The sequence below is a fragment of the Diospyros lotus genome, chromosome 7 (assembly GCF_014633365.1).
Source record: "Diospyros lotus cultivar Yz01 chromosome 7, ASM1463336v1, whole genome shotgun sequence".
NCBI classification, from domain to species: domain Eukaryota; kingdom Viridiplantae; phylum Streptophyta; class Magnoliopsida; order Ericales; family Ebenaceae; genus Diospyros; species Diospyros lotus.
This window is the reverse complement of record NC_068344.1, coordinates 5,742,624-5,761,543: the sequence shown is the minus strand read 5'-3', so window position 1 is coordinate 5,761,543 and position 18,920 is coordinate 5,742,624. Positions and strand designations below refer to the sequence as shown.

At 34.9% G+C, this 18,920-nt stretch overlaps 1 protein-coding gene across 1 annotated transcript; it reads left to right on the top strand.

Moving 5' to 3' along the window:
* The first annotated feature begins 205 nt into the window (after positions 1-205).
* On the top strand, positions 206-12,702 carry LOC127806937 (60S ribosomal protein L18a-like protein). The gene is made up of 4 exons (XM_052344561.1): positions 206-543; positions 2,121-2,196; positions 7,637-7,751; positions 12,463-12,702. The coding sequence occupies exons 1-4, from the start codon at positions 321-323 to the stop codon at positions 12,520-12,522; spliced, it is 474 nt and encodes a 157-aa protein (XP_052200521.1). The 5' UTR covers positions 206-320; the 3' UTR covers positions 12,523-12,702.
* Positions 12,703-18,920: the final 6,218 nt, after the last annotated feature.

The following is an 18,920-nucleotide window of genomic DNA, read 5'->3' as shown; positions in this document are numbered from 1 at the left end:
ATTGCATATTATTTTATTTTATATCTCACTTCTCTTCCAATAAGAGGGTAAATATTTTTAACAAAAATAAAATGTAAATAAACAATAAATTTAAAATTCCCAAAAATACTGATTAAGTTTAAATATATATATATATATATATATTGGTTTGAAAAGTTTTTCAATTTCATTTTCCGAGGAAAATTTATGCTAAATATGGAAGCGGACACGGTTGCCTTTTCTCGGTTTTGAAGCTTAACCCGGTTAAGGAAAACTCACCGCCAGTTGCAGAGAGGCATCGAGTCCGACGATAGCGATCATTGGCCAGGGAAGGGAGAAAGATGAGCGAAGAAAGCGGGAAGAGCCGAGGCGTTGCCGTCGCAGTCGGCGGTGAGCTGCCGCCCTCGCAGTACTACTATGGCACGTTTCAGGGTGTTGCGAACTACCAACACGTGCCGCCGCCGCCGCCTCCTCAGTTGGTCGTCGGTTTCCCTCCGCCCGCCCCTTCGCCCGGCGCCTCTGCAAATCCTCCTTATTATTATTTCGGATACCAAACTGTTCCAGGTACTTATCGTCTCTCTCTCTCTCTCTCTCTCTCTCTCTCGTATATTTAGGTGTGTTCCCTCGCTTATATATTAATATGTTCGGATGCACGGATTAATTAGATTTTGCTTTGATGATGATTCTCGGTGTTGTATTCGTGGGATCGATCAATTATGGAGGTTTCGGATCGTTTTTATTTAACTGTTGGTATTTTCGGAGGCTCCATATCAATTATTTCGCTTAATTTATATAAAAAAAGGGACGCTTGGATACATTTTGTTGATGATTCTTCACTCTGATGGAGGATTTCGATCAAGCTTGATGCTCAACTTGTTTGATTTCGGTTTTGGGACATTACTACCTGAAGGTGGATTTTGTTTATATCCACGTTAAGAAGACCGTGGAATTGAAATGAGGCATATGCAGGTGTACGGTGTACCTCAAGAAGATTTATCTGCCAGCATCAATATCTATATGTGACCATAAAACTGAAATGAGCTATATGCATGTGTATGTATTTAAGCTGGCAACAGGAGTTCTACTGGGGAAGGGAAATTAGTGTGTCTCAAAGCAGGGGGAGGAGATTTGGTGCTTGGTCTACTATTTTTTACTTGGACCTTGGCATTTGTCTGGGAGAGTGCTAGGATCGAATGGAAGGGTAAAGAGTGGAATCAAACGTAAATTTTTTTTGTCCTCATTTGGAAGACAAAAAAAAAAAAAGGTTTTCCTTCATTTCCTTCTGATCATTTCTTCCCCATTCAGGGAGAGAAAAAATAGTGCTTTTGATGGAATCATGGAAATTGATGGAAAGTGTTTCAACCCTTTTACAGTTTATTCCATTACTATTGTCTCTCCCAAACAAAGAGAATCCTCTTCCACCTACTTCCATTCCATCCTCCTCTTCCCTGTCAGTAAGTCGCCTACATGCCTAATAAGTAAGACAAGGCTTGGAATTTGCTCTTCTCTGTTTCTGCTGCAAATGGGTTATGCCATCTCCAGTAATGAACTTATATGGCTAGTGCAATTCCCAATGCCAAAGCAGTAGGTGAGGTGAGCCTAGAGGTCTCCCCCGTATAGAATGAATTACTTAAGCTATGATGTGATTCATAATTGAAATCCTTGAAGGGGATCATTTTCTTTTCTAGTTTTACTTGTTTGAAGGATTGCTCTTCATGTACATCCTATTTTACTGATTTCCTGGACGAAGGTGTATGCCACCAAAATGGTAAAAGAAGATATGATTTGTGAATAATAGTGTCTTATTGATAGTCTATCGGCATTATGTAAAATTTGAAAGATTTCACTTTCATGTTTTACTGTGAGGTACAGAAAAAACATGATGTAGGGTTAGGATGAGATTGAAAATTTTGTAGGATTGGTTGGTGTTAGTGAAAGATATCTTCGTAAATTGAAGGAAGGCAGTTGGCTTATAAACATTTTATGATGACCATTTGTACCATGCATTCACTTTGAAAAATACAAGGACATAGGTTGAAATTGATTTGGTTTTATGTGTGTATATATGTATGGATGTATGTTGTTTTATGTATAGTGTTTTCTGCCTCTATATTATTTATATTGTTTTTGTTTTGCTTTAGGTTATGCTGCTGCTGATATGGGATTCATGAGAGAGCATCGCCTTCCTTGCTGTGGTATTGGTATCGGCTGGTTATTGTAAGTTCAAATGATTAAGAGCAAACTGAGCATTCTCTAAGCCCAGCACTTCTGTTTATACAGGAGCATAGGCTTTGTCTGAAGCAGTGATAATAGATAGCCCTGTTGTGGTCCATCTTACAAGTAGAAATGCTTCAAAAAATTATATAGTAACCATACATATTAAACATGATTCAGTAATGGTGAGCATTGGATCTGCTCCCAACCAGAATGTCAGATTATGAATAAAGCATATATTCTTGATTAGAGTACTAGTACTCATGCCCAATTATCCTTTCTTCCCTCCAGTCCTCTCTCCCTTCCCCCTTTCTATTTGTTTCCTTCCTTTTCCTCCATGTATCTTTCCTTTCTTTGATCGTCAGTGGTTAACTGTGGTTGACAAAGCCTTTGTACCATGTAAGACACTGTGAAGTGGAAAAATGCCTGAAGATTCTGTTGCATGCCTATTGTCACATTCCACATTGATTGGAGATGGAGAGCCACTTGGGAATACAAGATCTTGGGTCAGCCATACATGATAGCAATTGTTTTAGGATGTGATCCTATGACACAATTCTATCAGAGTGGAACTTAAATGTGTCATTTTTCTACCATCATTGTGGCCCCATTGGAGACACCAGATTCTTATCTCCTTCACACTGCCTCTGTTACATCCCTTTCTGTCTCCATAGTGGCCTCTAGTTGGATTTTCCTCCCTAAGAAATAAGAAAGAAATAGATGAAGTTGCCTTTTGGGACTTTCCTTTCTAACCGAAATTGCTCTTTCTATTGATGGATAGAGCGAGGCAAGAGTTTCATGAAGAAGGTGGACAAGCTGACTATGTTCAGGCTAGGGTAGGACCTTCCACAACCTAAGAAAGTGTGAGCTATCTTAACAAGAGTGTCACATGTTTGGCCTGAGAGAATGTCAAGTCCTACATCAGTTGGAGATGGGATGCCACATGGGTGGCATATAATGTCTTGGGTCAGCCACATTTACAGCATTTGCTTTTCAAATGTGAGCCTGTGACACTTACGGTTCAAAATGATTGCCATGTGACATTGTAAGGATGTACAGGATAATGTGAAAGCAAATGGAGGACTGGAGTAGCTATCCTTTAGTTATTTTTCCTTCATCGAATTATTTTTATGTTGGCCAGCCCATTCAATTTATGTAAATCCAAATTATGGCTATCTTTGCTAGATGGCTTATAAATTTACTTGGCTGGACCATCCTTTGATTACCAGCTTAGTTTTGAATTATATATGCTCTGTGCAGAAACATAAAATCTTTCTTATTTTTTAATATGCTGTACAGAGACCATATTTATACACAAAGGTCTACCTAATTAAGGAGATTCCACCTCTCTATCAATTTCTAAAAATCTGGGATTCCTAAGAATCAAAAAGTCAACCGATCTAAATAGTAAATATACAATCTCCTAGCTGTACATAGCTATTCTATAAATAAAAAATAAATTTACATATCTACAACATGCTCATTTTGTAACACCCTGACCTGAGGATAATTCCTTTAAATGCACTTCATTTAATTTCCATTTAGCCTAACTAAAGTCAACTTCACTCACCCAAGGTTCATTCAAATTTGATAAGCTTAGCAATTATTTCTAGCAATACTCTTCCAAGCCCTTGGCCTCACTTGGGTTTTGTTTAGGTTCAGTGTTAAATCTCATAATCTCTAGTGGGCTTCTGTCAGGAACCTAATATTTGTATAAAGGTTTCTTGGTACTTTTGGCATGGTAGTTATATTGCACTGTAGCTGGCTGTTCAAGGTTGTACCTTTGTATTGGCAGCCTACTAAATCGCCTAAGGATTGGTATAAAAACCTAATCCAGCTGAATGAAAGGATATCGAAGTATATTTCTAAGAATACTCTGTTTTCTCTCTCTTGATCTTGTTTCCTCTCTCACCTAATTCTGTTTTCCCTCTCCTCCGATTCTTTCTCACATTTCTTCCTAAGTTCTGCCCTAATTCTCTTAGTTAGCAGCTGTCACGACCCTAGGGGGTATTAACCAACCAAGAATATGATCCACATACACCAAAATGAACAAAACATACTTGGAGGTCCTTTTAATGAACATAGAAGCATCAGAAACAGCCCTAGCAAAACCCCAATCCTGCAAGGCAGATCTTAGTTTTGTGTACCAAGCTCGAGGAGCTTGTTTAAGACCATAAAGAGACTTTTTCAGTCTATAAACATGAAAAGGAAACTAAGAATTCACAAAGCCTTTAGGTTGTGACATAAAAAGCTCTTTAGTTAGGTCACCATTAAGAAAGGCGTTATTAACATTTGCTTGTTGGATATCCCAGCCAAAGGTAACTAATAACCAAGGAGAACAACTCTCGAATAGCAGGGGCCTTGATGACAGGGCTAAATGTTTCAGCATAGTCAATCCTAGGGAGTTTGAAGGAAACACCTAGCCACTATTCAGGCTTTATGCTTGAGAACTGACCCATCAAAGTTATACTTGACTCTAAACACCCATTTGCAGCCAATAAGGTTCATATCAAGAGAGAAGGGAACAAGTTCCCATGTATGATTATGCTACAATGCAGAAAACTCCTCTTCCATAGCTCTAACCCAATGAGAATCTAAGAGAGCCTCATGAATTCAATTAGGTTCTAGGTTACTCATGAGGAGAGGTGACAAGCTGCTTAGATTTAGATCTGGTGACCATAGGATGAATAGAAGGAGTTGGAGTAGCTTTATGTTTGGGTAACTGAGGTTGAACTGACTGTTGATCAGGATTAGTGGCCAAGTGATAAGTAGAAGAGGAAGGACCAGCGGAAACAGAAGTAGATCAGGTAGGAATAGAGGGCTGTGCTACTCGAGAAGAAGAAGAACTAGAAGATAAGGAAGGAACAGAATGCAGGAATTTAGTAGAAGAACTATCGGAAGCTGGCTTGAAGTGAGAAAAAGAGCAAGGAGTTGTCGAAAACAAAATAGGAAAGGGGTACTCATCTAGATTAAATTGCACATGTCTAGAAACATAGACTACCTCCTAGCTTGAACATGGCTATAACTAAGAAACACACTTTGTAGAATGAAAATCAAATTTATGCTTGTTATAGGATCTAAGATGAGGAAAACAAGCACATCCAAAAAGCTGAAGTTGCAGATAGTTAGGTTGTTTGTGGTAAAGGAGTTCAAAAGGAGAATGAAACTTGAGAGGTGAGGCTGGTAACAAATTTATGGTGTAGACAACAGTTTGAAATGTGTTTACCCAAAATTTCAAGGGCATATGTGCATGAGCTAATAATGTAAGACCCATCTCAGCCATATGTTAATGTTTTCCTTTAGCTACATCATTTTTTTGGTGTGTATGAGGATATGTAAACCGAGGCTGAATGCCATAGGTATGAAGATAAGGTAAAAAGACTTTAAACTCTCCACCATTATCAGTTTGGAAAGTCTTAAGTTTGGATTGGTACTGTAATTCAACAAATTTATAGAACATTTTAAAAATGGCCAAGGCATCAGATTTTAGTTTCAAGGGATATAGCCATACATACCTAGTGTAAGCATCAACAAAAATGATATAATATCGATACCCTTCAGTAGAAGCAATAGGAGAGGGACCCCACAAATCAGAATAAACCAATTCTAAAGGATTTTTTGCTGTAATTTGTCAATTAGCAAAAAGAAGTTGATGTAATTTCCCAACTTTACAAGAATCACAAAAGGAAAGATTAGAATTTGAACAAGGAATGTTGATTTTAGTCAAGATGAACTGCAATACATGAAAACAAGGATGCCCTAATTTGGCATGCCATTGTTGACATACATTGTTAATGTAGGCTACATTGACACTAGGAGACAAATTAGGAGAGAATAGACTCTGACTTTTACATTTATTCAAACAAGTAGAAACATTAGCAGCAAAGGTTTTGGGCTTGACAGAGGGAACAACCTTGGATACAACATAACCAAATGTTGTAGCCAACTGATAGAGTCCATCTTTAAGAAGTCCTCAAAGTAGCACCAGCCCTGAATTCTTGTCCTTAACCAAACAAGAATCAGAATGAAACTCAGCAACAACATTATTATCTCTAGTAAATTGAGAAACACTAATAAGATTCTTCTTCATATGAGGAACATGAAGAACATTAGGTAAAGAAATGATGGAAGTAGGAGTTGTTTGGAGTATATAACTGGCTAAGACCAACATTAGAAATAGGAAGTCTCTTATCATTACTAACAACAACTTTATCAACACCGTTGTATGGAAAGTGAAGAGATAGGTTGTTAAGACTGGATGTAATGTGGTTTGTGGCTCCAGAATCGACAAACCAGGAAGGTGAGGAGGATTGAGACTGTCTCTGAAGGCTGAGGCAAATAGCCATAGTGAGCCCCTGCTACAGACCCTACGCCACTCAAGAAGACTTCATTAGACTCATTGGGAACAACTAAATAAGCATGCGGATCTGACTGTATCATTTTACCACCTTTGCCAAAATTTTGATTTGGAGTTCTTTGAAAATTTCTATCAAATCTATGGCAACATTTGCCCACAAAATGACTAGGTTTACCATAGTTTAAAGAATTTTAAATCAGATGAAACCTAGACATGCCAAATGGGTTGGGCCAACCTAGCCTGGACCCATCTTTTAGCCCTTGTCCAACAAGTTGAGCTGAGTTGGCTCTTTAGTGGAATAGGTCGAGCTGGGGACTCAGCCCATGAACTTGACTTGCCCAAATTGGGCCAAGTCGAGCTGGGTCGGGCTGTTGGGCTCTCGAGCCAAGCTGGGACCAGCTTCGCGAGCCTTAATGGGCTGAGCCCTGCAGAAGCCCATTGGGCCGGCTCATTCTTAAAACAAGTTGAAAATAATTCTTAAAAAATATGTTTATTTAATTAATATCTAATTCTAAGAAATAAAAATATTTATAAAAATGCAAATTCCACTTGTAAAATAAAAATTTAGAACATAGAAGTTAAAAGTTTGAAATTTGAAACTTTTAATAGTTTCCAATTCCACTTTTAAAAGTGGTATTAAATTTTATAAATATTTAGAAGTTATAAAAATGACTTCATATTTCCAATTCGAACTCCAACGGTTGTATATGATATATATATATATATTTTATTTATTTATTTATTTATTTATTTATATATTTAGATTTTATTTAAGGTGATTATTGCATTTTGTGTATGCTTATAAATTTTCTTGTAAAAAGTGTAAAATCATGTGTGAGATTTAAATTATGAGATTTATTGATTGTCATTGTGAATTTGTGACATTGTCTACATAATTTTAAAGTATTAGAGTTATTAAATTAAATATAAAAAATTCAAATTTAAAATTGAATTATTTATAATTTTATTTTTTTATAAAATCAAAATTTGGTCGAGCCCAACAGGCCGACCCTTTGAGTTAGGCCCATGGGCTCAAGTTTTTTTTAATAAGTGTAATTGATTGTATATCTTTGATTTTTCTGCAAGGTTTCTAATCGGCTTCTTTTTGGGTGGCATTCCCTGGTATGTTGGAGCTTTTATTCTACTTTGTGTTCGGGTTGATTACCGTGAAAAGCCAGGACTTATTGCATGCACTATAGCTGTAAGTGTTTCACTATCCACCAATTTGTTTGTTTGCTTTAACATTGTGCTTTAATCCTACATTTTTTTTAGTCAATTTGTTGTTTGAAGTCCTCAATGACAATTTCAGACTATCTGATGTGAAACACCCAAAATAAAAACACAAGAGTAATCCCAATTACTCAAACCAATTCTCAAATTCAATGCAATATTCAAAGTCTGCTTCACAATTCATCTCTAAGGGGTTTATATAGACTAGAGATCCTAGCTAATTAGAAACATATCAAAGATCAAATTGTATCCTAGCTAGAATAGAAATATAATCTTCCTAAAATTACTTAAGAAAAAAATAAACAATGATATTCTAAAACAAATAACAAAATATATTAATAATATAATATAAACTATCCTCTAACATATTCCTATTTTGTTACCCCATATCACTATTCCTTCCCCTTCTCTCCCATTCTTTAAAACAGTTATTGAAAGCATGGAAGATTGGGGCAATGTGTCTCCTATATCACTGTGTCTTGATTGACTGAAATCTAAAACTGTTTTGATATTTTTTTTTAATGAAAATATGTGAGTGATGATTTAACTCAAAAGAGTTAGTTAATGCTCTTGGTTTTCCCCTTTTTAAGTTGTAATTTTAGAAAAGTGATTTGAAGCATGTTATTCGCACACACACAACTTTACAAACTCTGTGATATCAGTTTTGAATCAAACTTCTGAGTCAAACAATACAAGAAAAAATCAATTTGTATATGATTTATAATAAGGTGACTTAAATGTTAAAATATGTTGATATATGATTTTGAAAGGTGTTAATGAAAAACTTATGTTTCCCTTTCTCTTATAACAATTAGTAAGATTAAATGAAATGAAATAAAGCAACACAACAGTAAAGACACTCGGTTTTTATGGTGGTTTCACTCAACACCAAGCCTACATCCACTCCTCTAGATCACCTAGAGGCTTTTCACTAAATTGACAATGAAGTTTTCATGGTGCACCCCAAACTTTTACCACTTTCAGAGACTCCCCACTCAGACCTTGTAAAAACCTGTGGTTTTCTTGGCTCACCACACAACCAAAACAACATTGAAAGAAATGTAAGTTTGATGCACTTATGTGTATCTCAAACACAATCTTTGACCTCTCTTACAGCCCAATAAATGAATGCGAACTCTGTTGTTAAGATCTTGTAATGAGTTTGAAGCTTAAGGAGAAATGTAGGCATGTATGGTCTCATTGGAACACTTGAAGCACTTGAGAACTTGAGAACTTGATAGCTTGTTCGTATCTTGCATTTCTAACTCTTTCTTTCAAATGAAACTCCATTTATGGTAAACTTGCTAGAGTTTGAAAATTTGCCTGTTGGAGGGCCTTTTCCCTTTTTAATGTTTTTGGGGCCAAAGTTTTAAACAGTACATTAGTATGGTTTGAAACATGGATATCTTTGTTTCAAACTTCTAGCTTTTTCAGACACAAAAATTGATCTAGAATTGGCCAATCTGCAGGTGTAATTATTACCAATTCAAAGTAAATTCAAAATTTATTTCAAATGCTGGCTTATTCTGCCAAGAGATGAAACAATATATTTTTTCAACAAATAGCAGCAGTGTTTTGAAACAAGGATTTTTACAAAAGAACTTTTTTCCAAAACGTGACACTTTTTCAAGCATTCTGAAAATTTGTTTGGAAACGTAATTGAGCATGTTTCAGAACTTAGCATATCTGAAAACTTTCTAGAAATCTTTTTCAAAACTTTCATGATCAGGTTTCAAAACTTGGTTGAATTTCTTAAACAAACTGTCATGCTGGATTTGTTTTTTTTTCCAAAACCAACATGAGGATGTTTTCAAAACTTGGTTGAATTTCTTAAACAAACTGTAATTCTGGATTTTTGTTTCAAAACCAACATATGAGGATGTTTTGGAACTTGACTGATTTTCTTAAGGACACTGTCATGAATTTTTTTTCTTAAATTGAACTTAAAATCCTGAAGATTTTTAGCACAAAGATTATGATAATTTCACTGGAGGGGGGTGAATTGGGAAATCTAAAATTTCAATCTTCTTTTGAATATAGGAAAACAGTTGATAGATATACTTAAAACTGTGAGGTAATCTTGCTCCTTAAGAGTTTACCACACTTTGACTGCTTTTTGAGAAACAAACTGAGCAAAGAAGAAAAACAGAACTGATTTGATATAGGTTTTAGTTTTGAATTAACTTTATGAAATTCTTCAAACCTTTTCTACTTGAATCTGTGATTTTGGATACTCTTGATGAAGGACTTATCTTCTTTTTAGTTCTTGGATTGATTTATAAGAATAGATGAAATGAAATAGAGTAATTAGTCACAAACACGCCTGGTTTTATAATGATTCAGCTTAATTCAAGCCTGCATCCACTCCTTATTATCCCTTAAGGCTTTTCCACTAAAACAACGAAGAGGTTTTCAAGGCACACCTCAAACCATTACAACCAAGTGGTTTTCAAAGGCCCACCATTCAAACCTTATACAAATCAATGGTTTTCTTGGTTCACCATACAACCAAAACAACCTAGAATCAAATATGAGTTTGATGCACTTATGTGTATTTCAAATACAACACTTGACTTTCCTTGAAGGTCCAAATCAAATAATACTTAGAACTCAAACGAAATAACAAGCTCAAATAAGAAAGATCTGTCTATAGTCTTTCAAAGAATAAAGAGAAGATACGAACTTGGAAGCTTAATGAAGGATTTGAATCACTTTGATAGCTTTGAGAACTTGAGAGCTTGTCTGTGTGTTGAGAGTAACCCTTTCTCTTTCAAATGAGGGCCAATTTATAGGCAAACCTGCAGGGATTTAAAATTTTGCCCATTGGTGGGCTTTTCATCTTTCAAAATTAATTTTTTTGGCCAATGTTTTGAATCCTGTTTAAGGAAGTTTCAAAACATATATTGGTATGTTTTTTTCAGACAGATTGTGACAAATGGGATAAAGGCTTAGTGTGTTGTTGTAACTTGTAAAGATCAGCAATGTTTTGAAACTTAGTGTGCTTATCCGGTATCAGGGCTTTGTTTCAGAACTGAACCATTTTTTAAACATTCGGGAAAACTGTTTCAAAACATTTGTGGGTGTTTTGAAACTTAACATGTTTTAGGGCTTATTGGAAAAGAGTTTCAAATTATGGAGGCATTTTTTGAAACCAATGCTGGAAATCTAAAAATCTTGTCCTAAGAACAAAGTTTTAAAACCTCTCGAGACATTTCGGAATTTTGTCCTGTTCTAAAGAAAATCTGAAGTTTTTAACCTTTTGAATAGCATAAGATATTTTGATAACATCTTGAAAATGTTTCAAATGTTTTTTCCTTTCTTTTTTTTTTTTTTTTTCAAGGGGGGTTTTTGTCATATCAAAATCAAACACAGAAAATAATTGTATGCACCCATAATACTCAAAAAGCATATGTTTAAGGATTATAAGAATTTAAAAAACATTTCAATGGAATTTCTCATTTACTACTTTGTCAACAAGGGTTTTATCATATCAAAATCAAACAGAACGCTAATATGTGGAGCAATGCAAGTTTTAGAGAGGGGCCTTGATAGATAAGGGAAAAAGTAAGCTAGAGAGTAGTAGTCATGTCTGTTTGCATCTCCTTGAGGACTAGGCAAAGCACACGAGCTGGAAGCCTTCTTTAAAGTGACATCTTTCATAACAAGAGCTATGAGAGACAAAATTCTCTTCTTAACTCCTGTTTTTTTTGGTTTTTATCTTGACAAGAATAGTTGAGCTGTCATTTCTTCTGCGCTCTTGGAACTATATGCAGCAATCATATACCTGCATCAGAATTCCAGCAAAGTGACCTAGTAAAAGAAAAACAAAAAGCTATCTGCAAGCGGCCTATAATTTCTTGAGGCCAATAATTTCTTGAGGCACATTCTTTGTATAATCTTGATACCTGATAGGACTGTTTTGCTCTCCCTTACCTTACTCTTCTTCTTGTGCTTCTGTGCTTTGAGATCCAGGGGAAACATGTCTTATTTCTTTGGTTATCATGTTGTCCTTTTTATTTCACCTGCGACATTATGCCCATAATTTCTACAAACAATGAAGTTTTACTTAAAATTAATAAACAAACTGTGAGATCTTGAGGTCATTGCTCACTGCCAAATGACGAACTTTGTTGGTCTGCTGTCACTTGTATGGTTTTGGTCATTTTTTAGATGTCAACTACACTCTTATTTGACAAGGCTCCAAAGTGCTATACTCCTTCCTATAAGCTCTCATCTTGTGCATTCTGCTGATTTCTTGGCAAACATTTTAGGGAAGAAGAAAACTAAGTAGTAAAAAAAAAAAAAAAAAATTGAAAATAGGCTCTGTTTCCAAATGTACAATCATCACGGTGCAAGTACAGTTGTTGATATTGATTTATCCTGTTACGTTTTGATGTTTTCCCGTTACTGTCGATTCTAATTTCAATTGGCGTCATGTACGTTGGTTGTTAGTTGTCATCCCTGATTTTACAACATCAAAGTGCATCGCCTCTTCATTCACATAAAACGGCATCTCTGTGCATAAGTCGAGAATCGGGACCTTTTCCTTCACATAGGGCGTTCTCATTGCAAAAGAACCTCGTCCCTTACATAATGAAATAAATTCTGTTACTTGCTGTGAAGCGGCTGACCTATGTACTTCTAGTGCTCTTGTTTTGAGTTCTGTGTTTGAACACATGCAGGCTCTTCTTGCTATGATTGCTTTCAGTCTTGGTGTGACAAAGGCAACTCGGGTCTGGTGATGGATGCAGACTACTATTAAAGCTCATTGTATATTCCTGGTCAAGAGTCCTAAAAACATACATTTGTTTCACCGAAAATTTGATATGTAAATGTTTTATTGGGTGAAAGCTACTTCGGAACTGTAAAGGCAAAATCTTGACACTGAAGATGTTTATATCAATTTCATATCATTACTTGCATTGGCCGCCATGTCTCCGGGAAATACGACTATGACTACTGTTTTCTTTCGCAGTCGCTATTTAATCCAAACAACAGCGTTGCGCTCCAGCCTCAGTTTTTTTTTTTTGGATTACGCTTCATTACTGGCATTCTCAGCCACCTCGCCCCTAAAGCTACACTGATAAGATAAATCGAGAGATGTGCTCGACTGAACAGGGTGATAGACTTTGGCACCATTAATGTCACTCCTAAGATCATTTTTCGGAAAGAAGTATTCTGTTTCTCTCACGAATTGAACTCACACTGAGAGTCTTCAGATAAACTTTCAGCCTATTCTTTTGTCACTTGGCTATGCCTATGGAGCCTCCAATCTCTGTTTTTTGCTCGACTCATGAGCACATCTAGGCTAAATTCAGCGTGAAAACTCGTGAGCTTTTAACTGATTTAGGTCACTGGGCCAATTTCTTTTTAACTAATATATATATATTATTAATTTACTATGCTATGTTATATTATATTACTAATTAACTATTAGATAATTTAAATTTTAAACTCAAAAACAATTGATGATTTTATAATATAATTGTTTGTTATGTTATGTTATATGACCTTTGTTTGTTAAGAACTTTTGATCTTGTTAATCTCATATTAAGTTTTAAGTGCATGGATAACTTATTATATTGTAACTTTTAGAATGTAAGACAATTCATATAAAAATTGTTAATCTCATATTAAGCCATGCCAAAGAACATTTTCATCAAATGTAATCTTGAATTGGTTTACACCAAGGCCCAAGTGCAAAAAGGGATCACACAGATTCCACCAAGGCCCGAGTCTTAAGAAAGAGTTGCCGGAACACAATGCAAACCTAACCTCCTTTTAGGATGAAAAGGCATTTGCAACCCAAGCTAGCTTCAATCATCACATAGTAACATGCTTAAATGTGTGCACATCTCTATACACTAGATGTTGGGAGGATTGTTAATTGGAACAGTTTTTTTACTTGAAAGCAGAAGTAGACTGACTACCTACAAATCAAACATTGGTATTAACTAGAGGTGCAAACTGAAATATCAATGGGGAAAATTATGGCTTCGCTTCTCCATTCCAGCCTGGAGAGAGTGAATTTTTTGCTGAAATCTTAAGATCTGCCAAAACAAGAAAGAAATATAAGCAACTAGCCCTTCTGGTCTCGGTTGAAGTATTAAATTTAGAACCAATGAATATTTGAAGAATATTTGATGTTATTGAGTCAATTTTATAATATACATAGACTAATATATATAAGGCAATACAAGAAGCTATTTTAGAAAATAATAAATGTACAATATTCTATGCTATAATTAGAGAAAATATCCAACAATCACGGGATTTCCTCTAACACTCTCCCCCAAGTTGACTAGTGAATGTCATGAAATGTCAATTGTCACTTAAGTAATGGAATTGCTCACTTTCCAAATGTTTGGTGAAGATATCTGCAAGTTGATAACCTAATGGAACATATGATGTTGAAATCATGCCAGCTTGTAGTTTTTCCCTCACAATGTGCAATTAATTTCAATATGCTTCATGCGCTCATGGAAGACGGGATTTTTAACAAAGTGAATAGTTGTTTGGTTGTCACAAAATAAAGTCGCCGGCTGATTTTGTGGGACCTTAAGATCTTGCAAAATATATCACATCCACGTGATCTCCAAACATGTGAAAGCCATAGCTCGATATTATGTTTCTACGGATGAGCGAGCCACATTAGTTTGTTTCTTTGACTTCTTGGAAATTAAAGCATTTTCGAAGAAGATACAAAATCACGAAATAGAATGTCGAGTCATTCTGCAACCTACCAAATCTTAATCACAATAGGCTTTTAATGTGAGATCATTAGAGGAAGGAAAAAATCATCCTTGATCAGGATTGCCTTTAATAAACCTTAAGACCCTCAAAGCAACTTCCCAATGTGGTTTCCATGGATTCTATATAAATTGACTTAGGTTTTGCACAGAGTATACTATATCAGGCCTTGTCATTGTGAGGTAAATCAATTTCCCAACCAACCTAAATTTGGTGGGATCATTCAATAAATCACCATTATCAGGATTCAACTTTGAATGCTCCTCAATAGAAAAAGAATTAGGGTGAGATTGCAATAATCTCGTATCTTTCAAAATATCTAATGCATATTTTCTTTGGAAAATGAAAATTCCTTTTTGGGATTGAGAGACTTCAATGCTAAGAAAATACTTTAAATTACCAGGATCTTTGATGCAAAATTATTGTAAGAGAGATTCTTCGAGAGATTTAATTGCTTGCTCATTATTTCCTGTCACAATAATGTTGTCAACATAAATGACCACTGTAGTAAATGAGTTGCCTTCAAATTTGGTAAATAAGGAATAATCAGCCTTTGATTGATTGAATCATGCCCTTTGAATAGCATGAGATAATTTCTCAAACCAACTACGGGGAGCTTACTTCAAACCATACATGTAATACCCCATATTGGCATAAGATTGCCACATAAGTTAAGTGAGTTTAAAATATCAAAAATTGGATTGATAGTAAAAATAAGTCGTTGAATCGACCGCAGGAAGTGCCCTAAAACTTGATATTTAAGGAAAATGATATGTTATTGACGAGTATCCTGAGATTAGAGCCGGCCCTATAGTAAGGCCAGCTAAGCGGCTGCCTGGGGCCCCCAAATTAGGAGGGCCCCAAATTTTAAAAATCTGTTATTTATATAAATTTTTATTTTTTAATAATAAATATTTTATTAAAAAATTAAATACAAAATACAATTTGATAAAAATATCAATGATAATAAAACAAAATCTGTTGAAAAATCCTTTAAGTTGATTATTTTATGTACACAATTGATCAAGTCATTTCTTCACTTCGAAATAGGTTTGAGTAATTTGGAATATATGAAAAAAATTTATGCAATTTTAAGAAATTAAAATCAATGGATGAAGATGTCTTAAAAGGATATTGTTTGAATCTTAAAAATGTTCTTAAATTTGATGGACTTTCTGATATAGATGGTTTAGATTTATTTTTAGAATTAAGAGTGTTAAGAGAAACTTTTTAAAAGAAAAAAAATGGTACATTGAAAATTCTTCACTACATCAAAATAGTTGATTATTTTCCAAATGCATATATTGTTGCTTATAGAATATTATTCACAATTCCAGTTTCAGTGGCTTGTGCTGTGAAAAAATTTTCAAAATTGAAATCGATAAAGTCATATTTGAGGTCAACTATGTCATAAGAAATATTAAATAGATTAACTATATTATCTATTAAACATGGTTTATTAGATAAACTTAATTATGGAGATTTAATCAACGATTTTGTATCTCAAAAAGCAAGAAAATTTAATTTTACATAAAACTAATTATAGTTCAACGCATATTTGTGGAATAAAATTTGTTCATTATTGGTGAATTTTACCTTTTTAATGTTATCAGTTTAATACTTTATTTTATTTTCTTCTATAGGAAAATCAGGAATGTATAGTTTTTTACTCGAGGTGCATTAATCTTCTTAGAGTTTCAAGAAAAAATTAGTTTTATTTTTTCTTTGTTTATTGCAGTAGGTTGTTTAGCATTTTTTAATCTCTGAGATATTATATTTTAGTTAAAAATTCACTATCATTAAGAAATTATCAGATTTTGTAGTTGATTAAACTTTAATTTTTTTTAATTTAATGAAATGATAAAAAATTTTAGTAAAAAAATATATTATTTATTTTTTTATAAAAAAATTAATACTCTTAAGAAGGCCTTGATAAATTTTTTCGCCTAGAGCCCCCAGATTGGTTGGACCGGCTCTGCCCGAGATAATATTTATGGTATTAAAAAAATCAGAATCGAGACTGTTTTTGGTACAGTTATGATTCAGGCTAAAAAACTGAATCATCACGGGGACTTCCAGAAAGTTAACAAAATCCTGAGGGAGCTCCGATTTTATGCAAGGATCAACCCTGAAGCGGTTTTGGGATGAAACAAATGTCCTGTGAAGGCATAGAGACAAAATGTACTTATCGAATAAACTTGGGATTATTAATTTTAGATTTTAAGTATCTCGATGATTATTAATTCGATATTTAAGGGTGTAATAGCAATTGTGCAAAGTCTAAAATGGGATTATGAAATTAATTAAGGGTATGGCCTTAAGGTGATGTGAGGTATGGTGAAGTATGGTAAGGTATGGTGAGTTAGTAAGAGTTATGATTGTGGATTTCAAAAGTTAATATGTTCTAGTTTTGGATCACTTTGGAGTCCAAGCCTATAAATAAGGTCATGGAATTGTTCTCAAAACCATTCCATTTGAGAGAGATTGAGGTGGGGGATTTGTGCTTGAGAAAAATAAGAGAAATCTGCAAAAAAAATGAGAAAGGTCAAAGCAAAATCGAGATTGTGCACGAGAATTGAGGTGGTCTGAGATACGTTCAAGGTGAGAGTTCCTAATCGGAGTTTTGTTTTACTGTGAGTAGTTCCACTGCAAACTTGGTTTCCTGTGAGAGTTTCCACTTCAAACTTGGTTTATCATGAGTGTTCCTAACCAAACTTGGTTTATTGTGAGAGTTCCTAACCAAACTTGATTTATTGTGAGAGTTCCCAACCGAAGTTTTGTTTTACTGTGAGTAGCTCCACTACAAACTTGGTTTCCTATGAGAGTTTCCACTTCAAACTTGGTTTATCATGAGTGTTCCTACCTAAACTTGGTTTATTGTGAGTAGTTCTACTAAAAATTTGGTTTTATTATGAGAGTTTTTACTTCAACTTGGTTTATTTTGGGCGGTTCGACTCTATACTTGATTTGTTTATGCAAATGATTTGACCTGCAATAGGTTAGTTTCATGTGGGAGGTTCGTCCCAAATTATTTTATACCTATGCATTGAACTTCATGCGTTATAAAGTCATGCATTGAAAAGTTAATTTTAAATGATGCATGTTATGTGTTGCGACATTGGCATGTTTATGTGTGGTCCATTTGAGATATGAGTTGTTAACCTGTGTTGTGGTACTTGAGTGATAACATTCGGGATACGTGCCAAGGATTAATGTTATGCGACCCACTTGAGATGGAGCTGAGACAAACTTCACCCTATGGTACTCAAGTGGCGGGGCTGAGAGTGGACACCACCATAGGTTCCTTTGAGAAATAATATTATTGCCTAGGTGGACGTTGATTCCGGGGATAATGTTGATTCTCTTGTGGCTAGGGTTGTGTTGAGATCCGAAATACTTTTGAGTTGGAGCTTAATGCTTAACATAATATAGGGGTAATACCTAGGTTCATGGGTTGAGGTTCTTTCTATAATATCCCAAATTTTCTAAAGGGCTCAAGAGTAATTTTAACTTGGGTTATAGGTGAAATTATCAAAAGATTATGAGCTTAAGTATAATTTCTTACAGTTATAAGTACTGAATCGACTGCAAGGAATGTCCCAGAGTATAATTGCCTAAGAAAACAAATATAGTCTCGATGAGTATCCCGAGATAAGATTTATGGTATTAAAAGAAATCAGAATTGGGACGGTTTTCAATACAGCAAAAATACAACTTCAATTCAGGTTGAAAAATTGAATCATTGTAAGGGACTCCCGAGAAGTCAACGGAACCCTAAAGGGGGTCCGATTTTTCATAAGGATCAATCTTAAAGTGGTTTCGGGACGAAACAAGGTTCGGTGAGGGTGCATGGATGAAATTGTCCTTATCAAGTAAACTATGAGTTATTAATTTTGAATTTTCGATATCGTAATGCAAATTAATTTGATGTTTAAGGATGTAATTGTGATTAGAGAATTGCACAAGTGAAATAGAGACAAAATTGGGATTTAAATATGTACTTTTTCTATTATTATGAGTAATATATATACTAATATATACATAATTATAGTTATGCATGCGTGATGGCAAGAGTGGCAGACAATCGATGATAAATATGCATGCGTGATGGGGGTAAACTTTGGATCATTTGCAGGCATTGGGATGAGAAATTGATAGACCAATTTGAGGAGGAAATTATTGAGAGTTATTAATGTATAATATATATAGAGAAAGAAGAAATGATGAGGAAGAAATGAAGAAATAGAGAGCTTGAGGGTGGCAGAGAGTTCGCCAGAGAGAGAGGGAGAGCTTAGTCGTGAAGGTGGCTGGAGGCAACTGGATCGGGCCGCAGCAACAACAAGCGGCCATAGCCACAAGCTCCCAAGCGGCTATGGCAGCAAGCTCAGGA